The sequence below is a fragment of the Pristis pectinata genome, chromosome 4, assembly GCF_009764475.1.
Source record: "Pristis pectinata isolate sPriPec2 chromosome 4, sPriPec2.1.pri, whole genome shotgun sequence".
NCBI classification, from domain to species: Eukaryota; Metazoa; Chordata; class Chondrichthyes; order Rhinopristiformes; family Pristidae; genus Pristis; species Pristis pectinata.
In genome coordinates this window covers 101,266,155-101,282,359 of record NC_067408.1, presented here as the reverse complement: position 1 = coordinate 101,282,359, position 16,205 = coordinate 101,266,155, and the positions used below count along the sequence as shown (strand labels likewise).

At 38.0% G+C, this 16,205-nt stretch overlaps 1 protein-coding gene across 1 annotated transcript in view; it reads left to right on the top strand.

The window, feature by feature from the left end:
• hunk (hormonally up-regulated Neu-associated kinase) overlaps nt 1–7,659 on the top strand; it is a 52,668-nt gene extending 45,009 nt beyond the window's left edge. Inside the window, 2 exon segments of the mRNA XM_052015113.1 lie at nt 558–726; nt 4,481–7,659. Of these exon segments, the coding sequence (XP_051871073.1) occupies nt 558–726; nt 4,481–5,142 (831 nt within the window). The 3' untranslated portion in view covers nt 5,143–7,659.
• Nucleotides 7,660–16,205: the final 8,546 nt, after the last annotated feature.

Sequence of the window (16,205 nt, the reverse complement as noted above, 5' to 3'; positions counted from 1 at the left end):
GAAATTTTCAAGTGTTCTGAACTTTGTAGAGGTTTACAATTGAAAGGATTCTGAATTCTCCCTCAAGAGTCTTCTGGGAGATGCATTTGTACCTTGAGCTATCCAACAAGCAAGGCAGCTGTACCTTCTGTCACCTTCTGTAGTAGAGCTTTAGCAATGCAGCCAATGCCTGGAAGTGAGGGCCACTGGCATGAGGTGAGTCCTTTGCCACAGGACACCCAGCCTCTGACCTGGTCTTGGAACCACAGTGTTTATGTGGTTGCTTTGGTTATGGTCTTGGTAAATAATGATCCCTATATGTTAGTGGTGAGAGCTCAGTGATGGTGCTGGCATTGAATCTCCCTTGTTAGAGTGGAGCACTGTCTGGCACTTCAATGGTACAAATATTACTTGCTATTCATCAGACGCTGACTTAATATTATCTAGGTCTTGCTGCAAGCAAGCACAGATTACTTATTCTCTGAGTTATTTTGAATGGACTTGTCCATTAAGATATAATTTCCTTGAGAAATCCCTTTTTGTTTGAATGATGACTTAAATTGCATTCACCTTGATAGGAAAAGAAGACCAAAGATCCAGGGAAAAGAATGGATGCCATCCAGAAGTCTTTCTCCAGAAAAGCAGAGAAAGGTTTTAATATTTCAAAACAGTCACCTTGTTTTCTTGCTCCAATGAACCCCAGTAAAGTTGTGCAGACTGACAGAAAGGTCTCCAAAGCTGAGAGAGGTAAGCTCAATCTAGTGAGATAAACAGGAAATGTTGGAAATAGCCATCAGATCAGGCAGCATCTGTGGAAGGATAGAGTTACCACAGAAATACATGCTCATTATCCTGCACTGAATGAGCATGTAATAGCAGTGAATTTTCCTGCATGAATTCTGAAATTTTCTTCCACTGAAATAAGTTTTAGAATAGAGTACAATGTACTGTATTAAATATATCATGCATGTATTTAGTGCATTGTATCAAGTCATACAACACAATATAGTATGCATTTAGCGTAAGTGACTCAGGATGAATTTCTACCCTGATGTATATGTATAGGTCAATAACCTTTCTTTAGAACTACATTATATAATCATGTAAAAGCTTAGACTTCATTATTTAAAACTTCTTTCTTGCACTGTCAAGCTGCTTTTACTTCAATGTAAGTGCACAACACTGGAAATATAATCTTTCTGACACAGATCCTTCAACAGAACTAACAAAGCCCTTTTTTCCTAAAACAATAACCACTCTTTACAGATTTCCAACCTTTCCATATTGCTTTCTGTGAATTTTTACTTCCCATTGCATATTTGCTCTAAGATAGTGGACAAGAAAAGTCTTCTCTAAATGTGGACAATGACAGTGATAAATTATGAGTGAACTTATTCAGAAAGTAACCTGTCCCCTTCCAATCAATCACTTTTCATTTGAGTCCTATAAATTTTAAATACTCTACATCTGAATTAAAGACAGAATTCAGTTTCTGTTTTTAATTAATGTTCTATCTCATAGCTGTGCTCTGCAAAAATGCAACTTGCTTCAAAATTATGATAACATCTTTTAAAGTAATTCATCAAACTACTTACAAATATTTGATACTTTCCCACGAGTGTCGTAGGAAGGGCAGAGCTTCCTGGATGGTGAAAGAATTAGACAATGGGATGAAGCAGAGAAGGGGTTCACATGATAGATGTCAACATAATAATTCATATGATGGATGTCAACTTAATAATTCAGAGGAGAATGAAGCTGATTATAGCAAGTGCAGAGAACAAGTGGAAAAAGAAATGAGAGGAGCAAACAGAACTCATAAAAATGGAATGATGATCAACATGAAGAGGAATTAATAGAGTTTTTGTATCATTTAAATAGTAAAAGGGTTGTCAGGAATATGCAGGATAATTAGGGAAAAAGAAGATCTATTAGTGGAATTCGGTAAGGTACCAAATGAGTGTTTTACATTGGTGCTTATAAAGGAAGAGGATTTTTCCAGCGATGTGACAAATGAGATGGTTGCTAAGACACTGAATGAGGTAAAAATAAACAAATCAACCAGGAACACTGGCAATACTTAAGGTAGATAAACTGACCAGATAAGAAGAAATGCATCCTAGATTGCATAGGGTAATGAGGACAAAATTTGTAAGGTTCCTAATAACCATAATCCTTCAATTCTCTGTGGATATAAGGGTGGTGCCAATGGACTGGAGGATTAGAAATGTCATATCTTGTTCAAGAGTGAGAAAAAAATTAAACTGGCAACTATAGGCCCATGAATTTAATGTCTGTGATGAAAAAGCTTTTGAAACAATAACCCAGGAGTAAATAAGCAACCACTTGGACAAGTCTGGATTTATTGAGGGGACATTCTGTTTGACAAATGAAGAAGTTTCTCCATAAAGTACTGTAGAAGATGGATGGATGAGGGGTAATGATTTTCAAAAGATGTTTGATAAGGTTTGGTCCTTGTGGTAAATGAGATGGGAATAGCAATGATAAAAAAAAAATTGGATAAGGTTTAGAAAACGGAGAATTGTGGCATTCTCTAAGGTTTAGTACTGGAAGCACCATTGATTTTTGATTCATATTAATGATTTGGACTCAGGACTAAAGGCACAATGTCAACATTTCCAGAAGGCACCAAATGGCAGGAAACAATATGTGTTGATGAGGGTAGTGCTGTTTATGTAGTCTATGTGAACTTCAGTGAGGCCTTTGATAAGGTCCAATATGGGAAACTGGTCCAGAAGGATAGTGCCAATGGGATCAAAGATAAATTGGATCCAAAAGTGTCTTGGTAATAGGAGGCAAAGGGTAAAGGTGGAGGTTTTTTTTGAGATCGGAGGCCTGTGATCAGTGGTGTGCCGCAGGGAATCATGCACTAAGACTTACTGTTTGTTGTATACATTAATGATATAGATATGAATGTAGGAGGTATGATTAGTAAGTTTGCAAATGACATGAAAATTGTTTGTGTGATTGATGTTAAGAAGGATAGATTTAGGTTCTGGGAAGTTATTGATCAGCTGGTAATTTGGACAGAGCAATTGCAGATGGAATTTAATCCTGAAGTGTGAGGTGATCCACTTTGGGAGGACGTACTCAATAAATGGTAGGGACTGGGAAATATGGAGGAACAGAGGACCTTCGTGTATTAGGATATCACCTGGGATGGAGCATTTCAGTTTTAACAAGAGACTGGATAGGTAGGGTTTGTTTTCCTTGGAACCAAGGAGGCTGAGGGGTGATAGAGGTATAAAAAATTATGAGTGGCTTAGATAGAGCAGATAATATGAAATGTTTCCCCATTGCAGAAGTACCTAAAGCAAGAAGGTTAATGGGTAAAGAGTTTAGAGGGGTTCTGAGGAAGAACTTTTCCACCTAGAGGGTGGTTGGAATCTCGAACACACTGTCTGAGTGGGTGGTGGAGGCAGAGACTTTCACAACATTTAATAGTATCTAGTTGAGCAGTTGAATTGACAAGACACAGAAGGCTATCGACCAAGTGCTGATGAATGGTATTGTTGTAGAATGGTACTTGATGATTGGCATGGACATGGTGAGCCAAAGAACCTATTTCTGTGCTATATGATTTCATGAAACACTGCAGAAGATGCTAATAGATTTCAAATGGCATAGATAACCTAAGGGATTTTTTTTGAGTGTGTGTGTGTGTGTGTGTGTGTGTGTGTGTGTGTGTGTGTGTGTGTGTGTGTGTGTGTAGGGGAGGTGGTGGGGGGTGGTGTTTGTTATAAATGGCACTTGAAATTTAATGAATCAGATAATCTATTTTGGTAACTCCAATTGTTTAGTTTTAATAAGGGTGCAACAACATAAGGGATGCCACAAATATTTGAAGGTGACAATATGGGTTAACAAAACAGTTAGCAAAGAATATGGGATCTTGGGTTTTGTGTGCAGTGACATAGAAGCCAAAAAGTTTTGCTAGAATTACGCAATACAATACCTTGTTCCCAGCTGCAGGATTGTTTCCAATTTCACACTTGAGGAAGGATATGGTACTTGGAAGAGGGTATGTCAGAGATTTACCTGAATGGTTCCAGGTATGAGGGGTCATTGATACATGGATTGACTGGAGGTGATACAGTTACTCTCCTGAGAGTAGAGGAGGCTAAGAGGAGAGTTGGTAGATTCCCCCACTAACTATAAAGTATAATTGGAGGGTCCATTTGTCAATTATTATTAGACTTAAACATGTTTATATCTTGTGTTAACCTCCTATTTTAGTGAAGGCTTTAACAATTTAAAATAAACAGGTTAAAATCTCAATTGAACTGCAGTGAAAGAATTTAATAAAAAGGCACTGAACATTTATAAAATTCCACAGAAATAAATTTCAAGCTTATATTTTTAAAATGTGGGCAGATATTCACAATGCAGAACATCTAAGATCTAAGTTGCTGAGATAATTTAGTTATTTAAATTTTGGAAATCTGAAGCCTCAACTACTGTTTTAATCTTTTGTCTGCAGGGCTGTCGCTGGAACCTTGCCTGCCTGTTGGACCCATTCCAGTAGGTGGAGCAATAGCCAGCAAGAATGGTTACCTCAAGTCACCTTCCTTAGAGTACTTGGAAATGCACCGTCCCCACCCAAGGACTCCACTGCCTATCAGACAGCATGAATCCCAGCCACTGGACTTGGTGAGCTCGAAAAGAAGAACAAAAGATCTATTTCCTATTGCCACCACTGGGTATCACCCTGGTATGGGGCAAGATCAACAAGAACTGGTTCCTCGGCAGAGAGACATAGGATCTACAGGAATTTTCTTTTCCACATCCAATGAACAGCATAAGTGCTTAAGTCCCTTGAACCTTCTGAGTCATCCAGCTCACACTGTTCCAATGTATGATGGAAAGAGAGATCTTTTAAGGCCCCAGACAGCACCCCTTAACCCATCAGATTCACCCAACACAAAATCTAATGAACTAGCCAATCCTTACTTGGTTAAAAGCAGAGGCAAGTTCCCAATGATGGGCATTGGACAGATGTTAAGAAAGCGAAACCAAACTCTACAGTTAAGAATGGACGGACCCATTGATGTGAGTGGCCATGAGACTCCAAAACCAAACATCATACAGAAGATACTGTACACTGCTGGCAGTCTACAACCCCAGTGCTCATTTCACTCCTGAGCCATAAACTGAGATGTGGTTTATCTCTGGATTTCTCATTCAATTTAGATTTCTCATTCAATACACTATATAAATATATATATATAATATGATTTTTTTTCTATGATATTTTTACATAAATTCTCTCAGGAACTCATAGAAAATATTTAATCTGATTTTTGCTATGCTAAGCTAATTTGGATCTTTAAGTTACGAGGTCATGAATTTGCTTAGTGTCTTTATAAAATAGTACAAAGCAGAACCATTCCCTGTGCAATAACCTCGGCCAGTTGAATATTAAAAGGAGCAGGGAAACCACCTCTGAAGAAGCTTTGTTTGTTCGTTAACAATTTTCACTTGAGGATTTTGAATGTTATATTTCATGCAGAAGTGTTTTACATTACACACAGGCATGCATCAAAGGTTAACTCGCACCCAGCAAGCAGCCTTGCAGTGTACTTTGTGCTCTCCTTGTACATGTCATGTTCTGTGCTGATGCCAAATTGTCTGAATTTCAGGCAAGCAATTATGTTTCTTTAGTAGAAAGTGAGACATTTAACAAATAAAATCAAAAAGCTTATCAAACAGTCTGAGAAACATTTAACAGTAACCATTTCTTTTCAAATAATTTTTATATAAATTGGGTGCTTGATCTTCTCCAAACAAAATTTGCATTCAACATTTTTTCTAAAGATCTGTCTTAGCAACATTTGGCACATTTCACTGAAAATTCTAACCACGCTTACTTGAGGAGATTTCTTTAACCTTGCCTGACTAGTAGCAACAGGGTCAGAGAGAAGTTAAAATTGCCTGTGGGACTTGCCATCCCCTGTTCTGTACAGTCCTGCAGGCTAGTTTTAAAAGGTGAACAAATGAATATACAAAAATGAGAAGTGGACTTATTGAAACACATAAAATTCAGGGGAAAATTGACACGGAGGAAGCTGAGAGGATGTTTTCCCTGGTGGAGATATCTAGAGCTGCAGTACATAGTTTCAGAATAAGGGGTTGCCCATTTCAGATGTGGATTAGGAAGACTTTCTTCTCTCAAATGGTTGGGAATTATTGGAATTCTCTACCCAGAGAACTGTGGAGGTGGATCCATTGAATCTATTCAAGGCAGAGATTGATATTTAAACTACAAAGAAGTCAAATTGTAAGGGGAGAGAATGGGAAAGTGGTCCAGAGGCCAAGATTGGATTAGTTCCCTTACTGAGCAGGCTTGAAGGGGTTGCCTGCTACTCCAGCACCTGTCTTATGTTCTTAAATTAATTGCACTCCCTCTCTGGCAAGTATATCCTTAGGTAGAGTGTTCGGACCTCTACACAGCATTCAAGGTGCAGTCTCACTGGGGTCCTACATAAATGCAGTAAGATGTTTTTACTCTTGTACACAAATCCTCTTGCAATAAAGGTTATCATATACTTTAAACTCTACTACTTGTTTACTGTACCTCTATGTCGACTTTCTGTGATTTGTGTACAAGGACAACCCACCTTCCAATCTCTCACCATCTACAAAATACTCTGCTTTTCTACTCTTCCTATTCTTTACATTTTGGGTATATAGAGAGGCTTAGAATGTAGTATGGTAGAGCACAGGAACAAGCCCTTCAGCCCACCATCTCTGCACTGACCTTGATGTCAGTCTAACTAATTCCATCTGCCTGCACATGGTCCATATCCCTCATTATTTAGTCTGTCTGTATGTTTTTTGCTGGATTACTCCTATATTCTCCTTTCCATTTCCATATCAATATCCAGGTCCTCCTTTGAATTCTGAAATGTCCTCAATCCTCAGGCTTACTGTTCTTTTTTGCAAGTGTTGTGAAAAGTGCCTTTAGTGAGAAGTGCTGCAACCATGTCTGGACATTTCTCCTGTTGGGTTTTGTGCCTTAATAGAATGTGTATTTGTTGCAAATTATGTATTAATTCTGTAAATGTTAGCCATGGCTAGTTCATTGTCATACCTTTTAATACAGTTTCACTATCCTGCATAGACAATTCACACCTTTGTAGTTTGCTTTGTGTAGATTTAAGACTGTAGATTTAATCTAAATTGGTATGAATTTTTATGTAATATTCGATCATATTATGATCACGCTTAATAAAAGGCCCCTTAACTACACCTTGACATTGCACAATATTAGATCTAAAATAGCCTATTCTTGTGATTCTTTAACATACTGATCTACAAAACCATCACTTTTATCCTCCACAATATTACCACTATTTTGGCTTTCCCTGTCTATGTGTAGATTGAAGTACCCGATGATTATTGTATTACTCTTGTTACATGTGCGTACATTACCACTACTCTCTGGGGAGCCAATAAAAAACTCCCACCGATGTTTTCTGACCCATGCTGTTTCTTAGCTGCACCCAAACTGATTCCGCTTCTTAATTTCCCAAGTTAAGATCTTTCTTCTGCTGTTATTTCATTCTTTATTCTCAAATTCCCCTTCCTGCTTTTCCATTTCCCCTAATGTTAGGTATCTTGAAATACTTAATTCCCAACCTTGGGCACTTTACAACTATGTCTCCATAATGGCTATTGGGTGGTACTCATTAATTTCTATTCGTGCTTTTAGTTGATCAATCTTTTTGTGAATGTTATGTCCATTTAAATAAAGAGCTTTCAATGTTCACAGTTTCCTGCTCTGATTCTTATTGGAGGAATACTCATGGTAATATGCTCTTTCCGTTCCTGATAGACTTTGGATATCATTACTCATCTCTCTACTCTGCACTATCACATTTTCCTTTCTCTTTAACTTTCTAAATATCCTCTCACCAGAACCCTCATTACACCACCCCTAGGAGTACAAGTACATGATTCCCTGAAAGTGTTGTCGCAGGTAGGGTGGTGAAGAAGGCTTTTGGCTCACTGGCTGGGCATTGAGTATAGAGGTTGGAATGTCATGTTGCAGTTGTACAAGTTATTGGTGAGGCCACATTTGGAATATTGTGTTCAGTTTTGGTCACCCTGCTATAGGAAAGACGCTGAAAAGAGTGCAGAGGAGATATACGAGGATGTTGCTGGGACTCAAGGGACTAAGTTATGGAGAGAGGTTGAGACTTTATTCATTGGAGCGTAGGAGAATGAGGGGTGATCTTATAGACGTGTATAAAATCATAGGGGCATAGATAGGGTGAATGTGCACAGTCTTTATCTCAGGGTTGGGGAATCAAAAACCAGAGGACGTAGGTTTAGGGTGAGAGGAGAGAGATTTAATAGGACCTGAGGCGCAACTTTTTCACCCGGGGGTAGTCATTATATGGAATGAGCTGCCAGAGGAAGTGGTTGACAACATTTAACAACATTTAAAAGGTACTTGGACAGGTACATGGATAGGAAAGGTTTAGAAGGATATGGGCTAAATGCAGGAAAATGGAACTAGCTTGGTTGGGAATCTTGGTCAACTTGGACCGAAGAGGTTCTATGACTCTATTGATGGTTTTGCTGGGTGAGCCTAAAATGTTTTGCTTTGCTCCAAATTTGAAGAAATTGTTTTGCTTATTTTCAAAAGCTCTTTACAGTGTTGTATACAATGGATGATGTAATCCAGTAATCAGCTATGTGGATCCAGTTTGGCAGACAAGTATTGTTCATCAGTAGTTTGTCAGCATGGAAGCAATCTATTTATTGGCATACAGATTTAATTACCAACAATCTCAAGTTTCATTATTTAACTGATTCAAATTTGAATCATACAAAACTTGTATTTCCCTATAGCGGTATAGTCTCAGACTGCCATGGATCTTCCTTAATGCAGCAAGACAACTCCTCTCCCTCACCTTGGGTGGGTTCTGCTGGAGAGGTTGTTTGATGATATTGGGAACCCCAATGTCATTTATTAGGTTTGAATAAACTAAGCTTGGGTGTTGTATATGATGGAACGTTGGGACCCACACAAAGCTGGCACTGGCCTCCCATAAAGCATTGCTCTAATGTGCATTTTAACAAGCATTAGGATTTCAAGCCCATATCCCATTTTCAGGGTTTTTATTTCTTTTCCATTCCTATTGTCTCATTCTTATGCTGGACAGTTGCCTTCAGAAGTCACTTAACTTCTGACAGGGATTACAATAAAAATATGAATTAAATCATTGGCATTGAATTGTTGAGTAAAAAACAAGCTGCTGGAGAAACTCAGTGGATCAGGCAGCAGCTGTGGTCCAGGTGAAGGATCTTGACCCGAAATGTTGACTATTTCCCTCCACAGATGCTGCCTGATCTGCTCATTTCCTCCAGAAGATTTTTTTTTCTCCAGATTCCAGCATCTGCGGTCTCCTTTGTCGGCGCTGGAAATGTTCCTAACTTGTAAAGACTCTGCTTCAATGATTCATGACATTTTTTACACTTCTGAGCAAATATTTTGATCTTCAGAAACATTTTCTTTAAACACAAGCTTTCTTTGTATGCACAAGATCCAATTGACATGTCAGAAAATAAAACAAAATGGTCAGGCACCTTGGACTTGAAGGAAGCTAATTATTTTTTTAGCTTGCATTATGATAGCAGTTACGCTACTAACTGGGGGTCACTCTTCCACTGACTCAATGAAGAATAGTCCCTGTCTGGCACTCTGTCTACAATGAGTGGGCAACTCACTCTGTGGGGGCAGTGTTGTATCTGGACTAAAAGTGAAAATGTCTTCTGCAGAAGTCAAAGTTGCCTAAAGACAATTCTGTTTAAAGCAAACTGCTTTCTGGAATAACCTCTGAGGTAAATTATAACAGGTGAAGAACACAATGGTGTTTAGCCACATTCAACATTAGAACCACATCACTGCAATTTAAAGCCTTCATTGTGAAAAAACTGCAAAGTAACTGAGCTGGATATTGACAACCAGTGGTGTGATTCTGCTCAACCCTTCCGGCCCGGTGAGGATCTGATTAAGCACACACTGGTTTTGCATCAGCTACAATATAACTGGAAATGTAAATCATTATTTTTTTATATTGTTTTTCATGTTAGAAAAGCAACAAATTATCCACCAACTGGTGGAGATTGATGAGGAACTTGTGAATATAATTCAGCATTGTTGCTTCTACAACACTGAGCATGTCAACATACACTGTTTTAATGTATATTGTGGCTTTAAAATTGCAAAATAGTTCAAAGTGTTTCAAAGAAATGATTATTGGCATGATTTTCATAAGCCAAAATTAATACAGGAGACCAGAATCTTTGTCAAAGAAGTAAGTTTGAAAAATCACAACATGATAGAAATTTACAACATAGAAGAAGATTATTCATCCAGACATATCCATGCTGACCAAAGCTATTTTCCAATGGACAACCCACCACTGACGTAGGGGTGATTAACCTGCAGTTACTTCATCTGTTTCTTTCTCCATTTTTAAACAATGGTCTGGATCTTCCCATAACCAGTGAGCTACCCAAGCTTGACAGTCACCCACCTTTGTCCACACTACTTCTTCCAGGATCAATTTTTCCACCAGAATGTGATTCCTGCTTAACCAGTGTGGCCCAGTGCAGCTCCATCCCTGAATGGCATTGACAGTTGTTGAGGCCTTGGCCCAAGTTCATGGGCTGTAAAATCTGTCAAATATAAAGGAGAGTGGAGTTCATTTTTTTCTCTTGCTAAATATATCCAGGTGTATCCTGTTCATTTCCTTTCTTTTGACAGATTGATTACCCCTATAGTCATGAAGGTAAGCAAAGGGAAACGAGGTGTCAGCTGCTGGCCAGATATTGAATAGAAAGGTATCACTGTGTTAAATGATTGAGGAGGGCCAAGCCGGCAAGTAAAAGAGAAATCAGCAGCAAAGTTTTTAAGAAGAAATTACTTCTTCAAATGTGAGTTCTGACTAATATAAATAAATACACTCTACACACAGGAAAGCAAAGAATAAAACAAATATATTCCAAACTGCACAGTATCTTGAGTCTTGCTTCCCCCTCTCGCTATCTGAATTTGGTGACACAGTTCAGTGTTGTCAGGACTGGTGGGAGTGGGAGGTGGGGGGGAGTGTGCTTGGGCACATAGTGGTTGGTGATGTGTGTTGAACCAGGCGGAAGGGAATTTAGGATTGCGATGCTGATCTCTTGGGGGAGACGAGCTTCACCTTTCCCATTAGCAATATCCCAGGTCACTAGTACCACAACTTTAGTCAAAAAGATCAGTGAAATGACTGTCAGAACCTGTGCTCCTTTCTGCTGTGCTCCTTTGAAGACCCTGGGCTACATTTTATTTGGTACTAGCCATTTATTCATTTTGAGGGATGCTGGAACCCTTCTTACATTCTCTCCCTATCTCTCTTTTTTTGTTACTCAGTTTAACGTTTCTATTACGTCACATTGTTACACCCTTCCGTTTTTAATCCCACAACACTCACCTGCCCATCTCATTTGGAAGCTCCACAACCAAGAATGTTGAACTGTCATTCCTGCTCACCTCAAAACCATGCTTCAGTAATGGCCATGAAATCATTTTCCTCACATGTCTATCTGTGCCTGCAGTTTATTTCCTACACTCCTCGCTCTAAAATCTAAACATTTCAGCTCTGCCAAACTTTTTTGTTTCCTCCTTTTCCAGCTTTGGTTGCCTTTGCATTCCAAATGTACCCTGAAAATGTACCTCTGAAAACGCAGTCCCTATTGGGCAGGCATGGTAGTGTAGCAGTTAGCGTAACACTATTACAGCGCCAGCGACCCAGGTTCAATTCCGGCCACTGTCTGTAAGGAGTTTTTACGTTCTCCCCGTGTCTGCATGGGTTTCCTCTGGATGCTCTGGTTTCCTCCCACATTCCAAAGACGTATGGGTTAGGAAGTTGAGGGCATGCTATGTTGGCACTGGAAGCGTGGCGACACTTGCAGGCCGCCCCCAGAACACTCTACGCAAAAGATGCATTTCACTGTGTGTTTCGATGTACATGTGACTAATAAAGATATCTTATCTTATATCTTACCTTATTGGATGACCTATTAAAATCAAAAATGACAAAGAACTGGGAATTGAATTATTGCAGGAATCTTCAAAGGCTGTGGTCCAAAGGAGGTAAGGATATAGAGATAGGAAGGATTAAGGCTTTGAAATTGTCTTGAAATAAAAATATAGTCATATCACATAATAGCCATTCGTATAATTTTATCCATTCTGACCCTTGCTTTGCCTATAACATTTTTACCATGTGTAATTAATAAATGCAAGAAACTTGCATGAACTCATATCCCAGCATATTTTAGATTGTTACAAACGCTGCACATATGAATCTGATATCAGAAGATTAACAGAAAAGCCACTGAGTTAGTGGATGTGGATAATCTGATAGATAATGTGTACCTCAGTATTCAGAACTTGTTTGATGAGATGTTCCACAGTAAGTGTGTCCACACAGAATGTGTTGCAGGTGAAAATGATTACCAGTTGATGCGAATCAGCATGGAGTTTCCAGTAGTGGTGATATACTGCAAAGGTCAGTATTAGATCCTTCGTAGTTGATTATTTTCATTAATAATCTAGTTGCAGGTGTTAGAAGACTAAGCATTTATAAAGAGGGAAAACAGGTTATAGTTTTGGGTGTGGATTTGGGGCAAATTATAGATCCCAGCATTTACGAGATGTTTAAAGACAAAACCACAATAACTGTCAGAGTTAGGAATTTAGACAGTTCTTAGTAACCACAAGTGGATTGAGAAGTAGTTGCTTGAGCCCATGTTTGGAAATTCATGTTTAACTTGGAAAACTGTAATATCATGCACGTGTGCAGGTCAAGTGCTAAGCATACATAGGCCCTACAGGGAAATAAATTATAGGCAGTGGTGAAAGAGACTGTTTTTAGTGCATCAATCTTTAAAGGTTCATGACCAGGACCATGAAACTACAGTTAAAGCAAGCTGGTTTCTCATGGAATTTAAAGTATAGTTCAACATGATATAAAATATACCATTTTATCCTTACACAAAACTTTGCTTTGGATTCAGTTGGAATGCATTTCCTAGCTTTGGTGACCTCACAGTGTGGGATATTGGAGATTTGGAAAAGGCCAGTTTAAAACACTAAAGTAATCCAATTAAACTCAATGAGCTATCAATGAACATAGATTAAAGAATGATTTGATCAAGGCTTATAAAAATAATGAAAAGACTTGACTGCGTTTGTATGAACAAATTTCAACTTAATTGAAAGGACTTGCTTGCAGCTTACGTAAAAGTTGAACTGGGCTGGAACTACATGCTCCTTTTACCCAAGAATGGTGGCCCTGTGGTGGACATATTTGTGCTGTTTTATTATAATATGAAAATGTACTTTTGAAGCCATTGAAAAAGAAACATATTGTAGTCATCTCTAGTAATCCCAATGATTGCTCTGCAGGAAAATATTTATGATTTGCAAGCAAAAAAAGTGAATAATCAATAGCATTAAATTCAGCAGTACAATGCAACTAAAATCCCAATCATAGACAAAAGAGACTGCAGATGCTGGGTTCTAGAGTCTAAAGCAAGCTGCTGGAGGAACTCAGTGGGTCAGGCAGCATCTATGGAGGCAAAGGGATAGGTTCAGGTTAAGACCCTGTATCAGGACCAGACCTGCTGAGTTCCTCCAACAGTTTGTTTTTTGTTTCAAATCCCAATCACTTCCCACCATGAACTATGTGTCCAGTTCCTTTGGTTATACAGAACGTCATCAGCATTTATAAAGAGGGAAAACAGGTCCTGGGTGTGGACTTGGTAAATATTGTAGATTCCAGCATTTACTATTTTCTTTTTTTTCAGTCTTGTAAACTGGTGGCTTTTATAAAAGGACCAGCCTGATACATCTCTTGAGATTTTCTGGATCTAGTACTCCTCCTTGAAAGGATGCAAACCAGCTGAAGTATATTCACACACCACAATGTGATACAAAATAGTGGTGAATAATTATTGCCTACAGTTCAATTTTTTCAAAACTTGAAGTGATAAAACAGTGTGCCAAATTTTCTATTGCCATAAAAATGTATAATTGATGTGTGTTTTTGTGTTTAAAATTGCATTGAATGTGGCTAAATTGCCTCGTTAGCAGAAACGATTTGGAGCAAATACTTTCCTGTTTTCAGATGGTACCAGGGATGGGGTTAGAGGGGAAGGAAAGGCAGAGAAAACTGGTCAAAGAGGCATATAACATGTTGCCCACATTTCCTTTCTCTTCTAGGAGCACCTGCAGAATTAACAGGCACTGAGTACATCAGCACATGATAGTGAATTCAAAAGGGACTTAAATAAATGACAATGGGTATGACAGCATAATGCTTGGCAAGAAGCTAGTGTTTTGGACTATTGATCGAGAGACACAAGTTCAAATCCCAACATAGTAGCTGGGGAATTTAAATTCATGAAATTAAATAAATCTGAAGCTAGCAATTGTAACATGAAACACCAGATTATCATTCAAATCTGGCTATGACTCTCCCCATCATTATTTAAATTAACTAGCTCATTGTGGAAGAACTTGCTTATATGTAACTATTTTTTATGACTTCTGTACAAGCCAAAATACTTTGTATATTTCAAAAGAGCACTTTTTGAAATATAATCCCTGTTGTAATTTAGGAAATAGGGCAGGCAAATTGTGGACAACAATCTACCAATAATAACCACTTGCCCTGTGAAGGTGATATCAAATGGGGGAATAAATATTAGTCAGGATGTTGGGGATAACTATCCTGCTCTTCCATTGGATCTTTTTCATCTACCTGAGAAGATAGATTACATCGCATCTCAAGATAGCATCTAATAGCACTCCACTCTCTCAGCACAACAAAGGAACATTAGCTGAGATCAATGCTCTGAAGAACCTGGATTGACATAATTCATCGGTGGGTCAGTGAGAGCCACGTGTATCCCAATAGCTGCTTTGTCATCAGAAACTCCACAATGGAAAAGTATAGGCCCTATACCTTGTGGTGCCAATAAATAAAGCAGATGTTCTGTAGAGAAAACAAACTAAATCAGCTGTAACATTGCAAAAATCAGAATTTAGCTACAATTCCGGTGTGTGACTGGAAATGGCACCTGGATTAACTTTAAGCCTTGACTGTTTTAGATACAAATATACAGTTCTGTTCACTGACTGATAGTTCTGGAAGCAAGAATGAAGTTTGTATTCCAACAACGAAGGTCAAAATGACCTTCCACTGTGTGTTTCCTCCCAAGCATGAAGTTAACTCATAACGTTTAATATTTTAAAGATAGATGAAAATTATGACATAATAAAGACTAAATTGCTCAATGGTGGAAATAAAAAAAACATTAAATAGATATAATTGAGGGATGTTTATGTACACTTGTGTAATTTATTTCTAAATGGCACAGAATGATTGAAATTCTAGCTGGAAATACATGGTAAGATTCCTGGGTCAGGTCTTCGCATGATTATTCAGAGTTTCAGGCGTAGCTGAAAGACAGCACAGTGAACGGCACAATGATTGGTGGAAAACATATTTCACATTTGACTTCAATTAATACACACATTAAGACAAGAAGCAATTTTCATTTGCATAGCACCTTTCAAAAATCTCATCTTTTGAAAGACATACAATATTAATGTTGAAGCTGAAACATAAGAAAACTTTAAAAAATGAAATTAAAATTTAAAATATCTTAAATTTTAAAATATTAATTCCACATATATGCAGTTAGTTTTCTGGGCAGTAATAATAACTTGGTATGTCATAGTTCTTCAGATACATATCTTTCATCAAGACTTAACTTGTTCAAGTGACTTTTTGGTAAGAATAATGTATAACGTAAAAATCAGTTCAGTGATTTCAAAAGATTTCTATCTCTGAACCCTCTGTGGTGATGCAAAGTAATCACTGTAAGAAACATGGATTTTTATATTGAAATATATATATACATATACTCCAAAAATTGCTATCAATTTAGGAATGTAATTATGGGAACAATGGCAATTTAGCCATCATTATAACTGCAATACCTAGAGGATAATCTATATTACAGCAGTGAGTACCTTACAAAAGTGCTTCACTTGTCGCAACACATTAGAGGACATCCTGAGGACATGGATGTAGTTATATAAGTGCAAGCCTTTCTTTCTTTTTTTATTTAATTATTTC